Genomic DNA, 18,241 nt, shown 5'->3' on the forward strand with positions numbered 1-18,241 from the left:
TCTTAATAGTTGTAACTTGAATTGTTCATGGGGAATTTCTCATGGGAAAATGTAGAAGGCAGTTTCCTCTATGTCTAACTGGTGCTGTAAGTGCAGGAGAGGGGCAGCAAACAAGTGCTTGAGTAAGAGGAAGCAAGAGCTCAGTCAAGAGGCAGTGAGAGGTCAGGCCAGGGGTGAACAGGAAAGCGCAGGCGTAAACCAGTACTGCCACCAGCAGATGAGTGCATAGCAATGATGTAATCGATGGGAGAAAGAACGCATGCACCAGCGGAAGCAGTGGGTGCCGATTGTGCATGTGCAACTGTTCCTGTTTGGCATGAGGAATTACAATGTTTGGAAAATCCTGACTTCCACATCTGAAGGCCTCACCAGGAACTGTACAGATGGGACAGCCATACCTTGAGGCTGAGCATAGGTGTCCAGAGTTTCCGGGAGCGAAATATAGACTGTCTTCTTGATGGCCAACATCAAAATGATTGGGATAAATGAGTCATGATGCCCAACTAGCCCCATTACCCTTCACACCCAAAATGCGCTTTTCACATCATGTGTGTTGAGTGATCTCCTGTGTATTTTCAGCATTTATTCCCTTCTATTTTTTGCACCAGAGAATTGATGCACCAATGCTGAGGGTGCTGATCACCTTCCTGCAAGAATGTTGCAAATGATATGTTGTCTGGTTTTGCAGGCACTGGCTTGTTCCACACCATTGCTTTTTCCTTTCAGCTTCTAAAAATCAATGTTAAAAAAAAGGAAAGGCTGGAAATACACAGCAAGACCCCCATCAGCATCTGTAGAGAGCAGACAGGCATTGTGTACCCTTCGTCAGAATCAAGAAACCATCTGACCCATCGTGCCCACGCCACCTCTTTGAAAGTGCTATTAAATTAGTCCTACTCCCCTGCTCTCGTCCAGTAAACCAGGAATAGAACTGGAATCAGAATGTTACAGCTCAGAAGGAGGCCACTCAGTTCTCCAATGGTTCGTCAGCTTTTCTCCAGGAGTTATTTCTCATTTTCCTCCTTGTTTCTTTGTGACTAAGGAAAATAAGTGATCTGCTTTATATTTCTGAACAAACGCTAAGCAGGAAGCAAAGAATAATAAGGAGAAATCATGAATCAGGACTAATGATCTCTAACAGAGAGATGGTCATGGACTGATTCCCCAATTAGGTGTACTTGAAAAGGAATGGTGCTAACGGGAAGCACTGATTGGGAAAATCACAGGCCCGGAACTCTTGATTTTCAGGAAGAATTCAGAGTTCCAGCTGGTACCACCTGTGAGTGTAACTCCATACCAGAAGTTTCCAATGAATTTACTGGTTTGTTGTAAAGATAAAAAGGGATGAGTAGAGGCTGATGATGTGTAATGGTCATCTGAGTGAGGCAATAGGAAAGGCACTGAAAGAAGAAAGGGATGTGAAAATAGTTACGCAAAGTGGTGAAAAGACATGGGAAAGATATAAATGCACAAGCTTCTTCTATATTGATGTCAGAAAAATATCAGCTCCAAAATTCATCAAATCCCTAGCAGTCGGTAGTAGTTCCAAGGCAAACATATGCTAGGCTGTGAAGAGCTATTTAAACAAAAAGAAATAAAATTTTCTAGACAGCCTGCCTTAGCTGATCCGGCAAGCCCACTCCAGTGCTGCTGCTGCTGAGTGCATGAGACCTATGCTCCAAGAGCTGGCGGTCCCAGCAGCTCTCCGCCACTAATGTAGAAGCAGCTAAGAAAAACAAAAGTCCCAGTTGCTGTTGGGCTAGAAGCAAAAGGATGCAGACAAAGTTATACAGAAAGGATTAGTTGAAACAACCGCTGCCACCAGGCAAACTGACCTGGAAGAATTTTCACATTGTGCAATGCTGTGATGTCCAATGTGACTGCCTCTTGCCATCAGTGCACGTCTTATTTCTATTCCAATGTTAGTCCAGTGTTAATCTTTCAGTTTTTATTCCTGGCCAATATTTATCCCTCAACAAGTGCCAAAAAACAGAGTATCTGGTCATTATCTCACTGCTGTTTGTGGGTCCTTGCTTTTAGCAAATTGGCTGCTGTGTTCTCTACATTACAACAGTGACCTACACTTCAAAAAGTACTTAACTGTCTGTAAAGCATTTTTTAATCTCCTCCCCACCTCGGCTCATTTGCTGCTGAAACCCTCATCCATGCCTTTTATTATCTCTCATCTCTCAACCTGCACCATCCATAAATTTAAGCTCCTCCAAAACACAGCTGCCCATGTCCTAAGTCCTATTCACCCATCACCTGTGTGCTCACTGATCTACTCAGAACCCCAATCAAGCAACATCTCAATTTTAAAATTCTCATCTTTGCTTTCAAAGCTCTCCAATGCTTCACTTGTCCATATCCCAAACTCCTCTGATCCCTATACAGGCCTCTTGAACAGCACCTATTTTAATTTCCCCACTACAGGTGGCCAGGCCTGCAGCTGCCTAGACCCAAGCTCTGGAGTTCTCTCCGTAAACTTTTGTGCTTCTCTCCTCTTTAAATTCCTCATTAAAGTAATCCTCTTTGAGAACAGTCCCGGGAAGGAAAGTATGCAGCAATGTTCCCTGGGTGGTGGTTTTCGAGGACTGCTCTTTTTGATGTATATTATTGATCTGGATATGGTTTTGAAAGGGCAGGATTCCAAAGTCTGGAAATGATACAAAACTTGGAAATCTAGCAAACAATGAGGTGAATAGTAATAGATGTCAGTAGGACATAAACTGACTGGTAAAATAGGCAGACACATGGCAAATAAAATTTAACACAAAGTGGAGAGTGAACGAGAAAAGAAGCAATATGAACTAAATGGTACAATTTTAAACTTGGTGCAGGAACAAAGAGACCTGGAGTGTGGTTGCATAAATCTTTGAAAGCATCAGGGCAAGTTGAGTTATCTGTTAAAACGCATATGATTTTGTCTTTATTAAGAAAGGAATAGAATACAGAATCAAGAGAGTTATGTGAAGCCATTATAAGGCCCTGGTTAGGCCTCAGCTGGAGAATTGTGTTCAATTTTAGGCACTGCACTTTAGGAAGGCTGACAAGATCTTGGAGACGGTGCAGAGGAGATTGATTAGAATGACTGCCAGGGAAAAGGGACTTCAATTATGTAGAGAGAGGGGAGAAGCTGAGATGTTGTTCTCCTTAGAGTTAAGTAAGTTAACGGGAGATTTGGTTGAGGTGTTCAAATTCATGATAGAGTAGGTAAGAGGAAATTTTCCACTAGGAAAGGAGCTGGTAACTGGAGGATATTGATTTATGACATGACTGGTAAAAGAACCTGAAGCAAATGTTTTTACACAGCGAGTTGTTGTAAACCAGAATGCACTACCTGAATGTTGGAAGCAGATCCAACATTCAAAAGTGAATTGGCTAAATCCTTGAAGGGAAAAAAACTCCAGGGTTTTAGGAAAGAACAGGGGAATGGGTTAATTGGATAGTTTTACCAAAGAGCCAGCACAGCTACAATGGACCGGGAGACAGCTTTCTATGCTGCATGATTCTACGGGCTGGATTTAACGTTCCCTCGCCAGTGGGTTTAAAGGCAGGGTGGGCTTGTAAAGTCCAGCATGTGGCCTTCCAGCCACCTCCCCATCTGTTCCTGATCTCTATGAAATTTTCCGGGGGAGGGTAGAGGGGGTCGGGTTGCCCAGCCATCTTTCAATCCATTCGGGCCCTTAAGCAGCCAATTAATGGCTACTTGAGGACCTCATCTTGCCCCCACTACTATTTTACCCAGAGCAGTGGTAGGCCCATGCCAAGCTAGCAGCCTGGCAGCTTTAGCTGCACGGGCTGGTGTCAGGCAAGTGGAGGAAGGAACTTCCTTTGTGGGTTTCTGTGCCCTTCAAAGGGAACGCCCCCTCCAAGATCACACTTCCCCCTTTACTGCCTCCCACCGCCTCTCAAATCTAGTCCCCCACCCCCTACCCTTGCCGGGGCCTGCCAGCCTGAGCCCGGCCAAACCCCCTCCACTTACCCGAATGTCCGGCTCATGCGACGTTCTCCATTGGGGACTGTCTGTGGTCCCAGCAGTGGCCACTACTCTCACCTGGTACAGTTGGGACTACAGAGCTGCTGGCAATCTGTTTGGCCAGCAGCTCTCTGAGGCAGGACTTCCTGGCTCTGAGAGGTGGAAATCTAGCCTATTAACAGCCAAAATGACAGTTCTTCCCATGGGCAGGTTCCCCACCAATTCCTTAGCCAGGAGGCAGGGCCCACAGCGCCCTGTAAAATCCAACCCTATGAAATGAGACCACTTGTGACATCTGAACTCTGAGTACAGAAACAAAGTGTTGACTTTTGCAGACCCTTTCATCAAGTAAGGACCTACTCGTGGTCAAAGATTATTACTTGGCCTCCAGCTGTGGAAATTCTGATATCAACATCACCTAGAGTCACAATATTGCAAGTGGAAGTGCTCTCTGGTATCTGCAGATCTAGAAGTCATCAGGGTTGATCATGACTTGGCATCTGACAGTGCTGAGTTCAGGTAATTCTCTCACTATCTTGGATTTCACTAGGAGCCAGGGGAAATGGGAAGGTTCATGAGGACAATTGAAAGACTGTTGATATGAAAAGAATTTTTTAAAAATCTTACTTGGGATGTGAGCATCACTGGCAAGGCCAACTTATGTTCCTCGCTCCTAATTGCCCTTGAGAAGGTGGTGGTGATCTGCCTTCTTGAACCGCTGCAGTTCATCTAGTACTTACATCCACAGTGTTGTTAGGGAGTTCCAGGATTTTAGCCAAACAACAGTGAAGCAATGACGATAGAGTAACAAGTCAGGATGCTGTGTAGCTCGGAGGAGAACTTGCAGGTGGGTGTTGTTAACATGCACCTGCTGCCCTTGTTCTTCTAGGTGGTAAGGTCTTGGGTCTGGCAGGTGCAGTTGCAGGGGTCTTGGTGCCATGGTGGTTGAAGGAGTGAATGTAAAACATGGTGGATGGGATGTCGATCAAGCGAGCTGCTTTGTCCTGAATTATGTCGAGCTTCTTGAGTGTTGTTGAATCTGTACTCATCCAGGCAAATGAAGTGTATTCCATCAAAATCCTGACTTATGCCTCGTAGCTTGTGGACGGGGTTGGAGAGTCAGCATTTCCAGTCTCTAACCTGCTCTTGTAGCCACAGTAGTTATATGGCCTGTTTAACTTGTTTGACAATTAAGTTATTTTATTTTAAAATCATTTGACTTTTGAAGGGGAGGGAGGGACATAGTTTTAAAATTACAATTTGTAATACAACAGGTGTCCATCAGGTGGAGAGGCGATGATTCATATGGACCTGGATGAGATGAACGTGGGTAAAATTAGTGAAAGGATAAGCACGGAGCCAGTGATTTCTTTCTAATTCAGAACTCAGTTCCCTGCAAAGTCTTTCTGTACTGAGTTACTAGAGCTGGTGCTGCATAAATAAAACTCAAGATGATCACAAGGAATACTGCAATTATATTTTAAGTCCCATTACCTGTATTCCGCCACACCTCCAACATGCTTCTTCATGGCTGTATCAGAGCTCATTCCATAGAAGAGTTTCACCTTTATACCATTCTTCTCTATGATTTCTCCAGCACACTGATCATGTCCTGCAAACATCCCTCCGAGCATCACAAAATCAGCTCCAGCCCCTGAAATCAATGCAAGAGAGTCGTTCAGTCACACTGTAGCTTTTAATGCCAGTTGAGATCCTGGAATTTCCCATCTAACTCCACTGCACCATCACAATTGGGAAAATTAGGGATGGGCAATAAATGTGGCCTTGCCAATGCTGCCAGCATCATGACAGCAAATAATTAAAATTACACTGCTCTGCAGATTCCAAAGAGTCTCTTTCTGTTCACATTGTGTTATTAAAAGTAAACAACGTTAAACACATTTGTGTTCTTGCTGTAAACTGAATCCCCTCAGCAATAATTTCTGCAAACCTAATAAATGTTCCTTAAAAAAATGTTCCACCATTCATTTTTCTAAGTCTTTGGACAGAATTCTAGATATGTTGACACCCCGCTGACTCTCTTCTCTCCCATTGCTGTTTCCCCAACACTTTCCTAATACCCTTGTTGATACTGAAGGCCCAGCATACATAGGGAATTTGTGTGTTGTCACTCTGATACAAAAAGTAAGCTTCCTAAGTGCTCTCACATCGCTCCTTAAAGATACTTTTTTTACATTTAACTCCTTATATTTTCTTTGGTGACATGCTGTTATTCACACTGTACTCAGAATGAATTGTTTCATTCACAAGGTCTACTGTAAAAGTGGATGAAGATGCCAAACTGAACCCTGAGTTTTTTTTTACAGCAGCACCCTCCAGTGGTAACAGAAACCAGGTACCTTCAAATTTCAAAATTCAAGAATTTTGCTATCAATGAAATGTCTGTAACTTTGATACTTTATAATTCTCTGTACTGTAATCAGCTTTGGGCATTAATGTTCTTATCCAGATGATTTTTGAAATTCAACATTTCATGTTGTCTCTATTTTACAACAATTTACAGTTAAATAGCTCCTTTAATATAGCAAAAACATTCCAAGGCCCTTAACATGAGCAAGAGCAGTTAAAAACATTGTTGACACCGAACCATAGAAAGGGATATCAAGACAGATGACCATAAGCTTGGTCTTTTTTTCTATTTGTACATAGGATGCGAGCATCACTGGCAAAGCCACTGGAGGCGGTTCAGAGGAGGTTCACTAGACTGATTAAATAGATGCAGGGCTTGTCTTATGAGGAGAGATTGAGCAGTTTAGGCCTATACTCGCTAGAGTTTAGAAGGATGAGAGGAGATCTAATGAGGTATATAAGACAAAGTAGACGTGGAGTGGATGTTTCCCCTTCTGGGGCATTCTAGAATGAGAGGCCATAGTTTTAGGCTAAGGGGTGGTAGATTTAAATCAGAGATGAGGAGGAATTACTTTTCTCAAAGGGCCGTGAATCTGTGGAATTCACTATCTCAGAGTGCAGTGGATGCCGAGACGCTGAATAAATTTGAGGATATAGACAGATTTTTAAATAGTAATGGGATGAAAGGTTATGGGGAGAGGGTGGGAAATTGGAGTTGAGGCCAAAATGAATCAGCCATGATCATCATGTATGGCAGAGCAGGCTTGAGGGGCTGAATTGCCTACTCCTGCTCCTAGTTCATATGTTCTTATACCTAATTGCCCTTGAGAAGGTGATGAGCTGCCTTCTTGAACTGCTGTAGTGCGTACGGTGTAGGTACACCCACAGTGCTGTTAGGAAGGGACGATTCAGGATTTTGACCCAGTGACAGTGAAGGAATGGCGATATAGTTCAGGATGGTGTGTGTTTTGGAGGGGAGCTTGCAGATGTTGGTGTTCCCACGTACCTGCTGCCCTTGTCCTTCTAGATAGTAGAGGTTGCGGGTTTGGAAGCTGTTGGAGGAGCCTTGATGAGTTGCTGCAGTGCATGGAACACACTGCTGCCACTGTGTATCAGTGATGGAGGGAGAGGGTGGGTTACCAAAAAGCAGGCCGCTTTGTCATGGATGATGTTGAGTTTCTTGAATTTTGTTGGAGCTGCAAGTGGAGGCTATTCCATCACTTTCCTGACTCATGTCTTGTAGATGGTAGATAGGCTTAGGGGAGTCAAAGAGATAGGTTTAAGGAGCGAACCTAAAGGAGGAGGGAGAGTGGTACAGAAGCAAAGAGGTTTGGGGAAAGGGGGGGGTAGTTCCAGAGTTTAAGTCCTAGGCAATTGAAAGCTTAGTCACCAACGGTGGAGCGAATAAGATCGAAGATGTAAAAGAGGCCAGATTTAGAGGAGTACAGACATGTCGAAGGCGTGTAGGGCTGGAGGAGGTTATGGAGATAGGATGGGGTAAAGCCATGGATGGATTAATGTTAAAATTAAGTGTTGTTGGACTGGAAATCAATGTAGATCAACAAGCAGAGTGGTGATTATTGAACAAGACTTGGAGTAATTACAATATAGGCAGCAGAAGTTTGTTTGAGCACACATTTGAACAGGGTGGAAAATGGCCAGTGGGGCAAGCATTGGAATAGAACACAAGAACTAGGAGCAGGAGTAGACCGTACAGTTCATTGAGCCTGCTCCGCCATTCAATAGGATCCCTTGATTCCCAGAGACACCAAAAATTTCTCCCCTCTGGGATAGAAAATTCCAAAGGTTCATATCCTGTTGACTGAAGAAATTTCTCATCTCAGTCCTAAATGATCGTTCCCTTATCCAGAGACTATGCACCATGTTTTAGGTTCCCCAGCTAGCAGTAACAACCTCTCAGTGTCCACCCTGTCAAACCCTTTCAGAATCTTGTATGTTTCAATGAGATCATCTCTCATTCTTCTAAACTCCAGGGAATAAAGGCCCAATTTACTCACTATCTCATTATAAGCAATCCCCTCATCCCAGGGACCAATCTAGTGAATCTTCACTGTACATCCTCCAATGCAAGTGTATCCTTCCTTAAACATGAAGACCAAAACTGCCCTTGTTTTCAAATCTTGAGATAACAAATGCATGGATGAGGATGTCAGCAGCAGATGAGCTGAGCCAGGATTGGAGTTGGGCAATGTTGCAGAGGTGCAAGTGTGCAGTCTTGGTGATGGAATGGACATGCAGTCAGAAGCTCATTTTGAGATCAAATACCAAGGTTGCTCAGCTTCAGACAGTTGCCAGGAATGGAAATGGTGGCCAAACAAGGGAGTTTATTACAGAATCATAGAAATTTCAGCATGAAGGAGGCCATTTGGTCCAACATGCCACTGCCTGGCCAGTGCTGGGGTCACATGAGGACTATCTACTCTAACTCCTACTTTATTTTCCTGATGCACTTCAGTCTGTTTGCTTTACAATTGTTTAATTCCCTTTGGTTTGGCTTCAATGGCCAGTTACAGTAATGCACTGCATTTCCTTTCTGCCCTATATTACTAATTCACTGACTGGCAATAACTTTTCACTATCTCCCCACTCAAACCTTTTCAATGCTTCTATTAAACTGCTCATTAACCTTCACTGCTAAAGTGAATACAGCCTTCATGTTTACTGTATTCTAATATTTTATCCCTGGCACCATCATATTGAATCAATGCCGTACCTTTTACATGTCTAGAATAACATTTCTGTATTGAAGGATGCAAATAAGACTCCAACTGTGGTCCAATTAATATTTTAAACAGAAGTGACATCACCTCTTTGCTCTTATATTAAGTCCGCCTTTATAGAAAACTCATTTACCTTTCTGTGGCTTTTTTACCCTGCAATACTGTTTTTAAAGATCTGTGATTCTGAAGTCTCCAGATCTCTCTGGTCCTCCATTGAAAGTTTCCCCATTAATGGTATATTTTTATTCACAAGTTCTTTTTCCAAAAATGAACATACAAACAAGGAGCAGGAGGCCATTCAGCCCCTCAAGCCTGCTCCGCCATTTAATAAGATCATGGCTGATCTGATAGTAACCCAAAATCTGCATCCCATCTACCCCCGAAAACCTATCACCCTCCTGCTTACCAAGAATCTATCCACCTCTGTATTAAAAATATTCGAAGACTCTGCTTCCACCATGTTTTCAGATAAAGAATTCCAAAGGCTCACGGCCCGCTGAGTGAAAAAATTTCACCTCATCTCTGTTTTTAATGGGCATATAAAATGCATTTATTTTATTGAGCTGTTTCTGCCACATACCCACCCACTCCCCTAACCTGTTCTCTTGCACTCTTCCTCAATTTGCCACGCTCCCAAATTTTTATTTTTTTGGTACATTTTGATAGTTTGAGTCCATATCCAAATCATTTAGACATATGAGGAACAAATAAGTTCCGAACACTACGACAGACTGCTAGCTACATCTTTCCAGCTATTTAACCCCACTATTCTTCAGCCACTCCTGTATCCTCAACATCACTTTACCTTTAACACCATGGCCCTTAATCTATTCAATAATATTTACATATCGTATTTGATCAAATTTTTATTTGAAAGTACAAATATTTCCCCCATTCTTTGCATGACTATTTTTGTTCTGTCGGTCATCAGATGTTAATGGATCCAGTATTTCAAGCTCATCTTTGTCAGTTTTCTTTTTATAGAGAGAGGAGAGCAAACATGAGCACTGGCAATATCTAAATCCAGTGCTTACTGGATTAAAAGCACATATGGATGTAACAGGAGCCCAACCAGTCATTAAAACTAACTAATAAAAGTCCTGCTGTTCAAGGCTGTCCTTTCCTCCATAGCAGCAGTATGTTCAACTTATCAATGAGATAATCTATTGCACATACAATCACCAACTCACCATAGGCAATATTCTCAGGAAACCTTAGGTAAGAAAACCTGCCACCCTTACCCAGTTTGGTCTGTGTTGAGAGTCCAGTTCCACACTGCTTTCTGAAGTGGTCTAACAATCCATTCAGTTCTGGGCAACTAGATATGGACATTTCGTACCAGCATCATTAATGATGCCTCACCTGAGAACGTTTTTTAAAAGCTGTGTTTAAAACATTGTGAAGCAACTGATTATCCAGGTAAATAGAATGTAATATGGTATATGGATTTTCAGAAAGTATTCAACAAGGTGTCTTTCAGATGCTTGTTATAAAAATTAATGGGTATGGTATCAGAAGAAATGTTAGAGAAAGTGTGGTGAATGCACATTACTCAGATTGGAAAAGGATGGGGCCAGTACTCATTCCACTTATGATATATATTTGGCATAAGCAGCAGAATATCAAAATTTGCCAATGACACAAAGGTAAGGTGATAAGCAACTAGAAAGGAAGACTGTAGAAGCTGTCAAGACAACTTTGACATAAGACTTTGAATAAGCAGACATAATTTAATGGGGAGAAATGTTTTGGCAAAAGCAGAAAGATGCTGCAGGATGTGGATGAACAGAGACCAAAGGATTGAAATGCATAATTCTCTGAAAGTGAAAGCACAGGATGATAATGCTGTGAAAAAGGTCAACTGCATTTTGGGTTTTCAAAATAGAGGAATAGAGTTCAAGAATAAATAAATAATGATAAAAGTTGTTAGAGTACTCTGTGCAGTTTTAGATACCCCATTATATAATGGAAATTAAAGTCCTAGTGACTGTACAACTTTAATTCCATAGAATGATGCAAGTTCGGGGAACTGTAGTTATAAGGAGACTTGAGATACTGGAATAATTTCCACCATACAAAGACGACAAAGGAGACTTACGCAATTAGTAATATTAGGAAGGGTTTTATCAAGGTTAATAGGTAAAGACTACTTTCTCTGGTTACAGAGCCAGTAGTAAGGGATAATCAATCTCAAATTGTCATTCAGAATGAAGTGGAAGGTTAGCAGAAATGTATTTATTCAGAGAACTGTTAGAACAGAGGGCTATTGGAGAACATGAAGCAGTAGAGTTAGTTTTGGGTTACTCTAGCAAAGAGTAGACAAAGGACAAATAGTTTCCTTCTTAGCTGTGAATGTCTGTAATATGGTTGTATGGCATTCAAGGTCCAATATCTCATAAGGGAACAAGTCAGTACATTATATTTGGACAACAGGAGATCTTGTCTGTCATGATAGCATGTCAAGGAAGCTTAAGGGAAAAAAATACACTTCAAAGGAGGCCTTTAAAGCTTATCCATTTATTGGAACTGTCAGAATATTGTATGGTGTATTTGAACCTTCATTACTTCAGCTTGGTCCAGATTTTCTTTCTGTTTCAATATGTTTTTTTTATGGTGAAGTATATTTATTTTGGGATTCTTTGAAACATGCTGATCTTCAGGGGACAGAACGCTTAGGAGATCACTGCTAACCTTGGCCCATGATTCTGTGTTGTTTTTGGTTTGCAAACTGGTTTTTGTCATCAGAAGCAACTGTAACAGCAACGGCTTGAAAACCCAGACACCTTACAAAAAACAGTTCTTGAGTAGTGGAAGACACTGGGCAGGATGTCAACCTCAGGCTTCAAATAACCAGTAAAACATTTGCTCTTCACTGTGGTAAATACTGATGTCATCGGAGCCCACTGATTCTATTACTGCCTTGTAAATTCACTCCAAACATTCCTGCATCCTACAGTCCTGTCACATCCAGTCATGAATAGTAGAGGACAATGAAACAACTAATGGGAGGGAGTTCTACAAACAACCCCATCCTCAATTACGGTGAGAGAATCTAATCATCTCCCTCTTGATGCCCAATGGCATTGCCATTGTTGAAACCCCACCATCAACATCCTGGCAGTCACTATTGACCAGAAACTGAATGGGAGCCAGCCATATAAACCACATAAATACTGTGGCTACAAAAGCAAGTAGGAGGCTGGGCATTCTGCAGTGAATAACACATCCAATGATTTCTCAATGCCTGTACACGATCTGCTAGTCAAGTGAGGAATGTAATGGAATACTCTCCACTTGCCTGGATGAGTGCAGCTCCAAACAACACTCATGAATCACCATCCAGGGCAAAGCAGCCCACTTGATTGGCACCCAATCCACCACCTTAAACATTCACTCCTTCCACCATCAGTGCATAGTGGCAGCAGTGCTTATCATCTACAAGATGCACTGCAGCAGTTCAACAAGGTTCCTTAGACAGCACCTTCCAGACCTAAGATCTCTAACATCTAGGACAAGGGCAACAGATGCATGGGAACACCACCACCTCCAAGTTCCCCTCCAAGCCACACACCAACCTGATTTGGAACTATAACTCTATTCCTTCACTGTCGCTGGGTCAAAATCCTGGAACTCCCTTCCTAACAGCACTGTAGGTGCATCCACACTACATGGATTGCAACAGTTCAAAAAGACAGCTCACCACCACCTTCTTGAGGGCAATTAGGGATGGGCAGCAAATGTCAACCTTGCCAGAAATGCTCACATCCCAAGAATGAATAAAAAATATATAAAATATCCCCTTTGGCAAAATAAAAACTGATGCTAAATAATGCCCTGTAAATAGCCTGAAATGAGGAACTGCCTTTTTATTTTGTTTCTCACAGATAGGTTTTTTCAGGGACATATAAGGTTGACAAGAAAACTGTTCCCATTAGCTGATGGTACAAGGACTAGGGGACATAGATTTAAGGTCCTGGGCAAGAGAAGCACAGGAAATATGAGGAAGAACTTTTTCTTTTTATTTTTTACACAGCAAGTGGTAATGACTGGAACTCGCTGCCCATGAAGGTGATGGAAGCAGAAACAAACAAGAGATTTCAAAAGGAAATAAACTTGAAGGGCTATGGGGATCGAGCAGGTGAGTGGGATTGACTGGATTGCTCCACGGAGACCCTGCACAGACTCGATGGGCTGAATAGTGCCATAAATGACCCCATGACCCTATATATTGAAATTTCGTTTTCCCCCTTGAATTTACTGATTTTCCCCAGTTTGTACAAAATGCAAGGTGCATTAAAATCAAAGTGATACAATAGACTATGGTGAATCACCAACTTCCCCTCTTTCTCCCCTAACTTTTGAGCCATCAGCAGTGTATTTCAGTCCACTACTCAACTTAAAGGCATTACATATGAATGACAAAATCATGATTTGGTTATGCTAGTGAAAGAAAGACTTGCATTTGTTTGGGGCTTTTAACCACCTTTGGACATCCCCAAGTGCTTTTCAGCCAAAGAAATACTTTCGAAGTACAATTATTGTTGTAATGTAGGGAAAGGATCCACAAACAGCAGTTAGATAGTGACAATATAATCTGTTTCACTGACGTTGGTTGAGAGTTAAGTATTGGCCAGGACATTTAGGCCAACTTCCCTTCTCTTTCAATGGTGCCATTGGACCTTTTACATCTACTTGAGAGGGCATATGGGCCATTGGTTTAAAGACTCATCAGAAAAACAGTAGCCGGGATATTCCACTCCCGTTTGCAGCAAGTCAAAGCAGGTGGGAACAGAAAATATTGGGAGATTGCAAAAATCGGTTTCACGTCGTCGTAAAATGAGTTCACAATCGGCCACTCCTCCTGTTAATGGCAGGCCACGTTCCTGCCCCCGCACGTCAGGAAGCTCATTTCAACATATTAGAATCTGGTTATAAGATCTGCTCGCCGACATCATCCCCCCCCCAAGCTGGGTCATGAGCTCACGTTGACGTGATTGCACACCGACATGTTTCACAATGGTACACAAGCAACATGCACCTGGCAAGCTGCACTTCACTCAGGACTTCGAGGTTTGTTTGCCTACCTTGCTTCAGACAGCACTGTGGTCATCAGTGCCAAGCTTCACAGGCAGCACCACATTACTTCAGGGGAGCTCACGGGCAGGTCTCTACCTTCCAGACCAACGGAAAGACAGGGGTGGCTTTTCAGTGGCTGCAGAGCTAAGGCTCACTTGGGGAAGGGGGGCACATTTTGATCTGTGCAAGTGGCTTCAGGATGGTGAGGGCTGAGGAGCAGTCTCCAGAGGGGATGAGGCCAGATGGAGTTGAGGGTGTGAGAGAGACATTGAGTGGTGATGTCTCTTGAGCTCACAGTGAATGAGATGCCAGTGAATGTGTGGTGGTCTTGAGAGTATTTTTTTATTCATTGACAGGATGTGAGCATCGCTGATTAAGCCAGCATTTATTGCACATCCCTAATTGCCCTCGAGAAGGTGGTGGTGAGCTGCCTTCCTGGACCGCTGCAGTCAATGTGGTGTAGGTACATCTACAGTGCTGTTAGGGAGGGAATTCCAGGATTTTGACCCAGTGACAGTGAAGGAACGTCGATATATTTCCAAGTCAGGATGGTGAATGGCTTGGAGAGGGACTTATAGGTGTTTCCATGTATCTGCTGCCCTTGTCCTTCTAGATGGTAGCGGTCGAGGGTTTGGAAGATTCTGTTGAAGGAGCCTTGGTGATTATAAGGGGAAACTAGGTAAGTACACGAAGGGGAAAGGAATAGCGAGTTATACTGAAAGGGTTAGCTGAAGTTGGGAGGAACCTTGTGTGAAGGATAAATATCAGGATAGATCAGTTGGACCAAACAGCCTGTTTTTTGCTATAAGTATTATGTTTTTCTATGTAACAATCTTGACTTGTTTTCCCATTATTGGTACAAATTAACTGATAATTGCAACCTGCCAAAATGTCAATGTTGATAGTAGGACCTGTTTTATTCCCTTCTATTCACTTAAGAAAAACAAATACAACAGACAAAACAATTTTTAATACATACATACTCTTGTAAATATGTAAGAGACATTATTTGAAAACTTACCAAAGGCTTTGGCAACATCACCTGGACAACTGCAGCCACCATCCTTCAGAGAGGGAAAAAAAAATATCAAAGGCAGGTCAGAATTAGCAACAAAAACATCTGGACATCACTGCAGTTGTAGAATAGTTAATCATAGCAAAGTCTAAAAGAAGCTTTTTGCTAAAACTGTGAATTTGCACTGAACTGAAAGTTATTTTTTAAAATTCTTGAAAATACAGACTTATTAATTGCATTTTTTTATTAATTATTTTGAATTCCCAGTAGATATTTAGTTGGGTAGATGTATGGTGTGTACAGCCTTACAGAGACAATGTTAGATATCACAGACCATTGATAACCAAATCAGTCACAGTGATATCTGCGACCATGCCTATCTATATGTTCCAGATGATTATTTTTAGTGCCTTTACTTCCACCGTATCAGACTGATTGCCGCACTAGGCAATAAGATTTTTTAACACCACTTCACTCAATTTGTTTTTAAACCTATGAGCCAAAGTGTCTGTCAATTTTAACAGGCTAAATATTATTGTTATATATTAAGCACAGATCAAAGGCTCTAACCTGCTCAGGATTACATTGTAGGCTGAAATGTTGAGATGCATAATCTAATTAAGTACAAAAAGATTCAGGGAAATCATGGCTTTTTCTTAATTCTTCAAATAGCCAGTTGTACTCAGTCACTGAAAATGTCCAAGTGACTGGAATATCTCTCATTGTTTCAACTGCAAGATTACAGTTGGGAGGGTGAGAGTTGGGGAGAGGGCTAATATTCCCACTCGCTGGCGTTAAGAACTCTCATACATTCTTCTACTTACAGCTCAAGCAGAAAAACTGATTTCCAATGAAGAGTATTTTAACTTGCTGTCAGTACTATTATAACAGTTTGTTGAAATTATTCAAATTTAAGAAATCTAACTGATGGAGTCAATTTGTTAAAGACACTATATAAATTCAAGTTGTTAATAAAAGCACATGTGATATGAAATAGGGCCCAGGCGGAAACAAAGTGATCACCTTTATCCGAACATAAGTTGATCAAACTTAAAACACGTTCTCTGTTAGAAGCAAACAGCTACCTAATCCAAAAGGACAACCCTAAACATGGACCTTCAACAAATCCATGCTGGCTTTCTTTAATTAATCCACATTTCTCCAAGTGACTGTTATTTTTTGTCCCAGATTGTTGTTGCCAAAAGGTTTACCACAACTGAAGATAAACTGACTGGTTTTTGGTTGCTGGGCTTATCATTACTCACTTTTTTGAACATTTGCAATTCATCAATCCTTTGGCACCTGCCCTGTATACCTAAGGACAAATGGAAGATTATGGCCAGTGCCTCCACAATTTCCACCCTTACTTCTCTCAGTATCTTTGGACACATCAGATCCGGTCCTGGTGACTTTTCAATTTTAAGTCCAGCTATCTTCTATCAATTTTTAGCCCATCCAGTGCCTGATCTACCTTCTCTTCCACTATGATTTTGGCAACATCTTCCTTGGTAAAGACAGATCCAAAGTACTCATTTAGCACCTCAGCCTCGCCCCTTGCCTCCAAGCGTAAATCCCCTTTTTTTATCTCTAATCAGCCCCACTCTTCCTATGGAAGGTTTTTGAATGTCCTTTTACGTTCTTTGCCAGTCTCTTCTCCTACTCTCTATCTTTGCTTCTCTCATTCATTTTTGCAGTTCCCCTCTAAGCTTTCTATATCCACCCTGATTCTCACTTGTATTATCAACTTGACAGCTGTGATTTGCACTCATTTTCTGCCTCATCTTACTCTCTATCTCTTTTGTCATCCAGGGAGCTCTAGCTTTATTTATCCTTCCTTTCCCTCTTGTGAGAATGCACAGTGGGAGTGTCTTATTTTTTATTTCTTCACTGGATGTGGGCATCACTGGCTAGGCCAGCATTTGCTGTGCATCTCTAATTGCCCTTGAGAAAGATACAAGCAAGCCTGACTTGGAGATGAGATCATTTTCCATCCATTCATTTTAATGGATGCTAACTCATATAATCAACCCCTTTATTCCTTGCACATATTCTTGCATCCCCTTACTGAGAGCTCCTTGGCACAGATCCTGAAGGAAGGGGCTCAGACAACAATTTTCCAAAATTTGCCAGATGATTTTCTCGTTCTTTAAAAAAAAGCATATGGGGCAGAATCCACCGGCGGGATGAGGTTTCCAGCAGCAATTAAAAACAAAATAAAAAGTTTTACATCTCATTCATAACATGTCCCTGCTCATGTGACAGAGTCACACGAGAGGACATTTTTTTTTTTTAACATTTAAGAATTATTCTTTTTTGTTTTTCAGAACTCTTCATCTCCCTGAGGGAGCTGCCTCAGGGAGCTTTTCCAGAATGTGAAGTTCCCCGCTCGCCCTCTTTGTCCCCTCTGCACAGACTGAGCACTGCAGCACACGTTTCATGCTGGGCGGGCCTTAATTAGGGGTCCGCCAGCTCGAAATTGGGGTCTGGCCCTAATCGTGGGAGGCGGCCAGCTTCCTGAGCGCCCCCACCCGGCCCAGTTGTGCCTGTCTGACAAGGGCAAAATTCTGCCCATGAGTCAGGAAATTTTAAGCCAATTAGCCTTTAGTTGTTGGTAACTAGTACAACTGATAACACAGGATGAAATTACTAATCACTGAAGCATAATCAGATAATCACAACTAGTGGGCATGGATTTCTAAAAGGCAGGTCATGCTAGACCAATTTTACAGATAAACTACTTACAATAAATTCCCTTAGTTTATGTAGATTTTCAAAAAAACATGCATTAAGTTCAGGCTGGTGAGGCTGAGGGGTTGCATAACTGATTAGAAAGAGTTCTGACGGGATAAGGCTTATGACAAAGTTAATGGCACACACAACTGAGATGAATTTGACCATATCGCTAAAGGTATGGTTAGAAAACAGTAAATAGAAAGTTACAGTAAAGGAAACTTTGCAGAATAGAAAGATGTCTTGAAGGATATTTCACGTCAAGTCTGCTCTTATTTACTATATAAAAGATCATGACTTAAGAACTAAGAAACAATATTGAAATTGATG

The 18,241-nt window shown here is 41.9% G+C and overlaps 1 protein-coding gene across 4 annotated transcripts in view; it reads right to left on the minus strand.

Annotated features, from left to right (window-relative positions):
• Positions 1-18,241, minus strand: part of LOC121276311 (GMP reductase 1) — a 112,646-nt gene that overhangs the window by 30,748 nt on the left and 63,657 nt on the right. For 3 of the 4 annotated variants that reach the window (XM_041184578.1, XM_041184577.1, XM_041184579.1), the window contains 2 exons: positions 15,188-15,230; positions 5,474-5,633 (listed from right to left, as the gene is read on the minus strand). In XM_041184578.1, coding sequence (XP_041040512.1) covers positions 5,474-5,633; positions 15,188-15,230 — 203 coding nt within the window. Of the gene's footprint in view, positions 1-4,805; positions 5,291-5,473; positions 5,634-15,187; positions 15,231-18,241 lie in introns of those variants that run through there. The other variant, XM_041184580.1, reaches the window with a different exon arrangement.

The sequence above is a fragment of the Carcharodon carcharias genome, chromosome 3, assembly GCF_017639515.1.
Source record: "Carcharodon carcharias isolate sCarCar2 chromosome 3, sCarCar2.pri, whole genome shotgun sequence".
In the NCBI taxonomy this organism is placed as follows: domain Eukaryota; kingdom Metazoa; phylum Chordata; class Chondrichthyes; order Lamniformes; family Lamnidae; genus Carcharodon; species Carcharodon carcharias.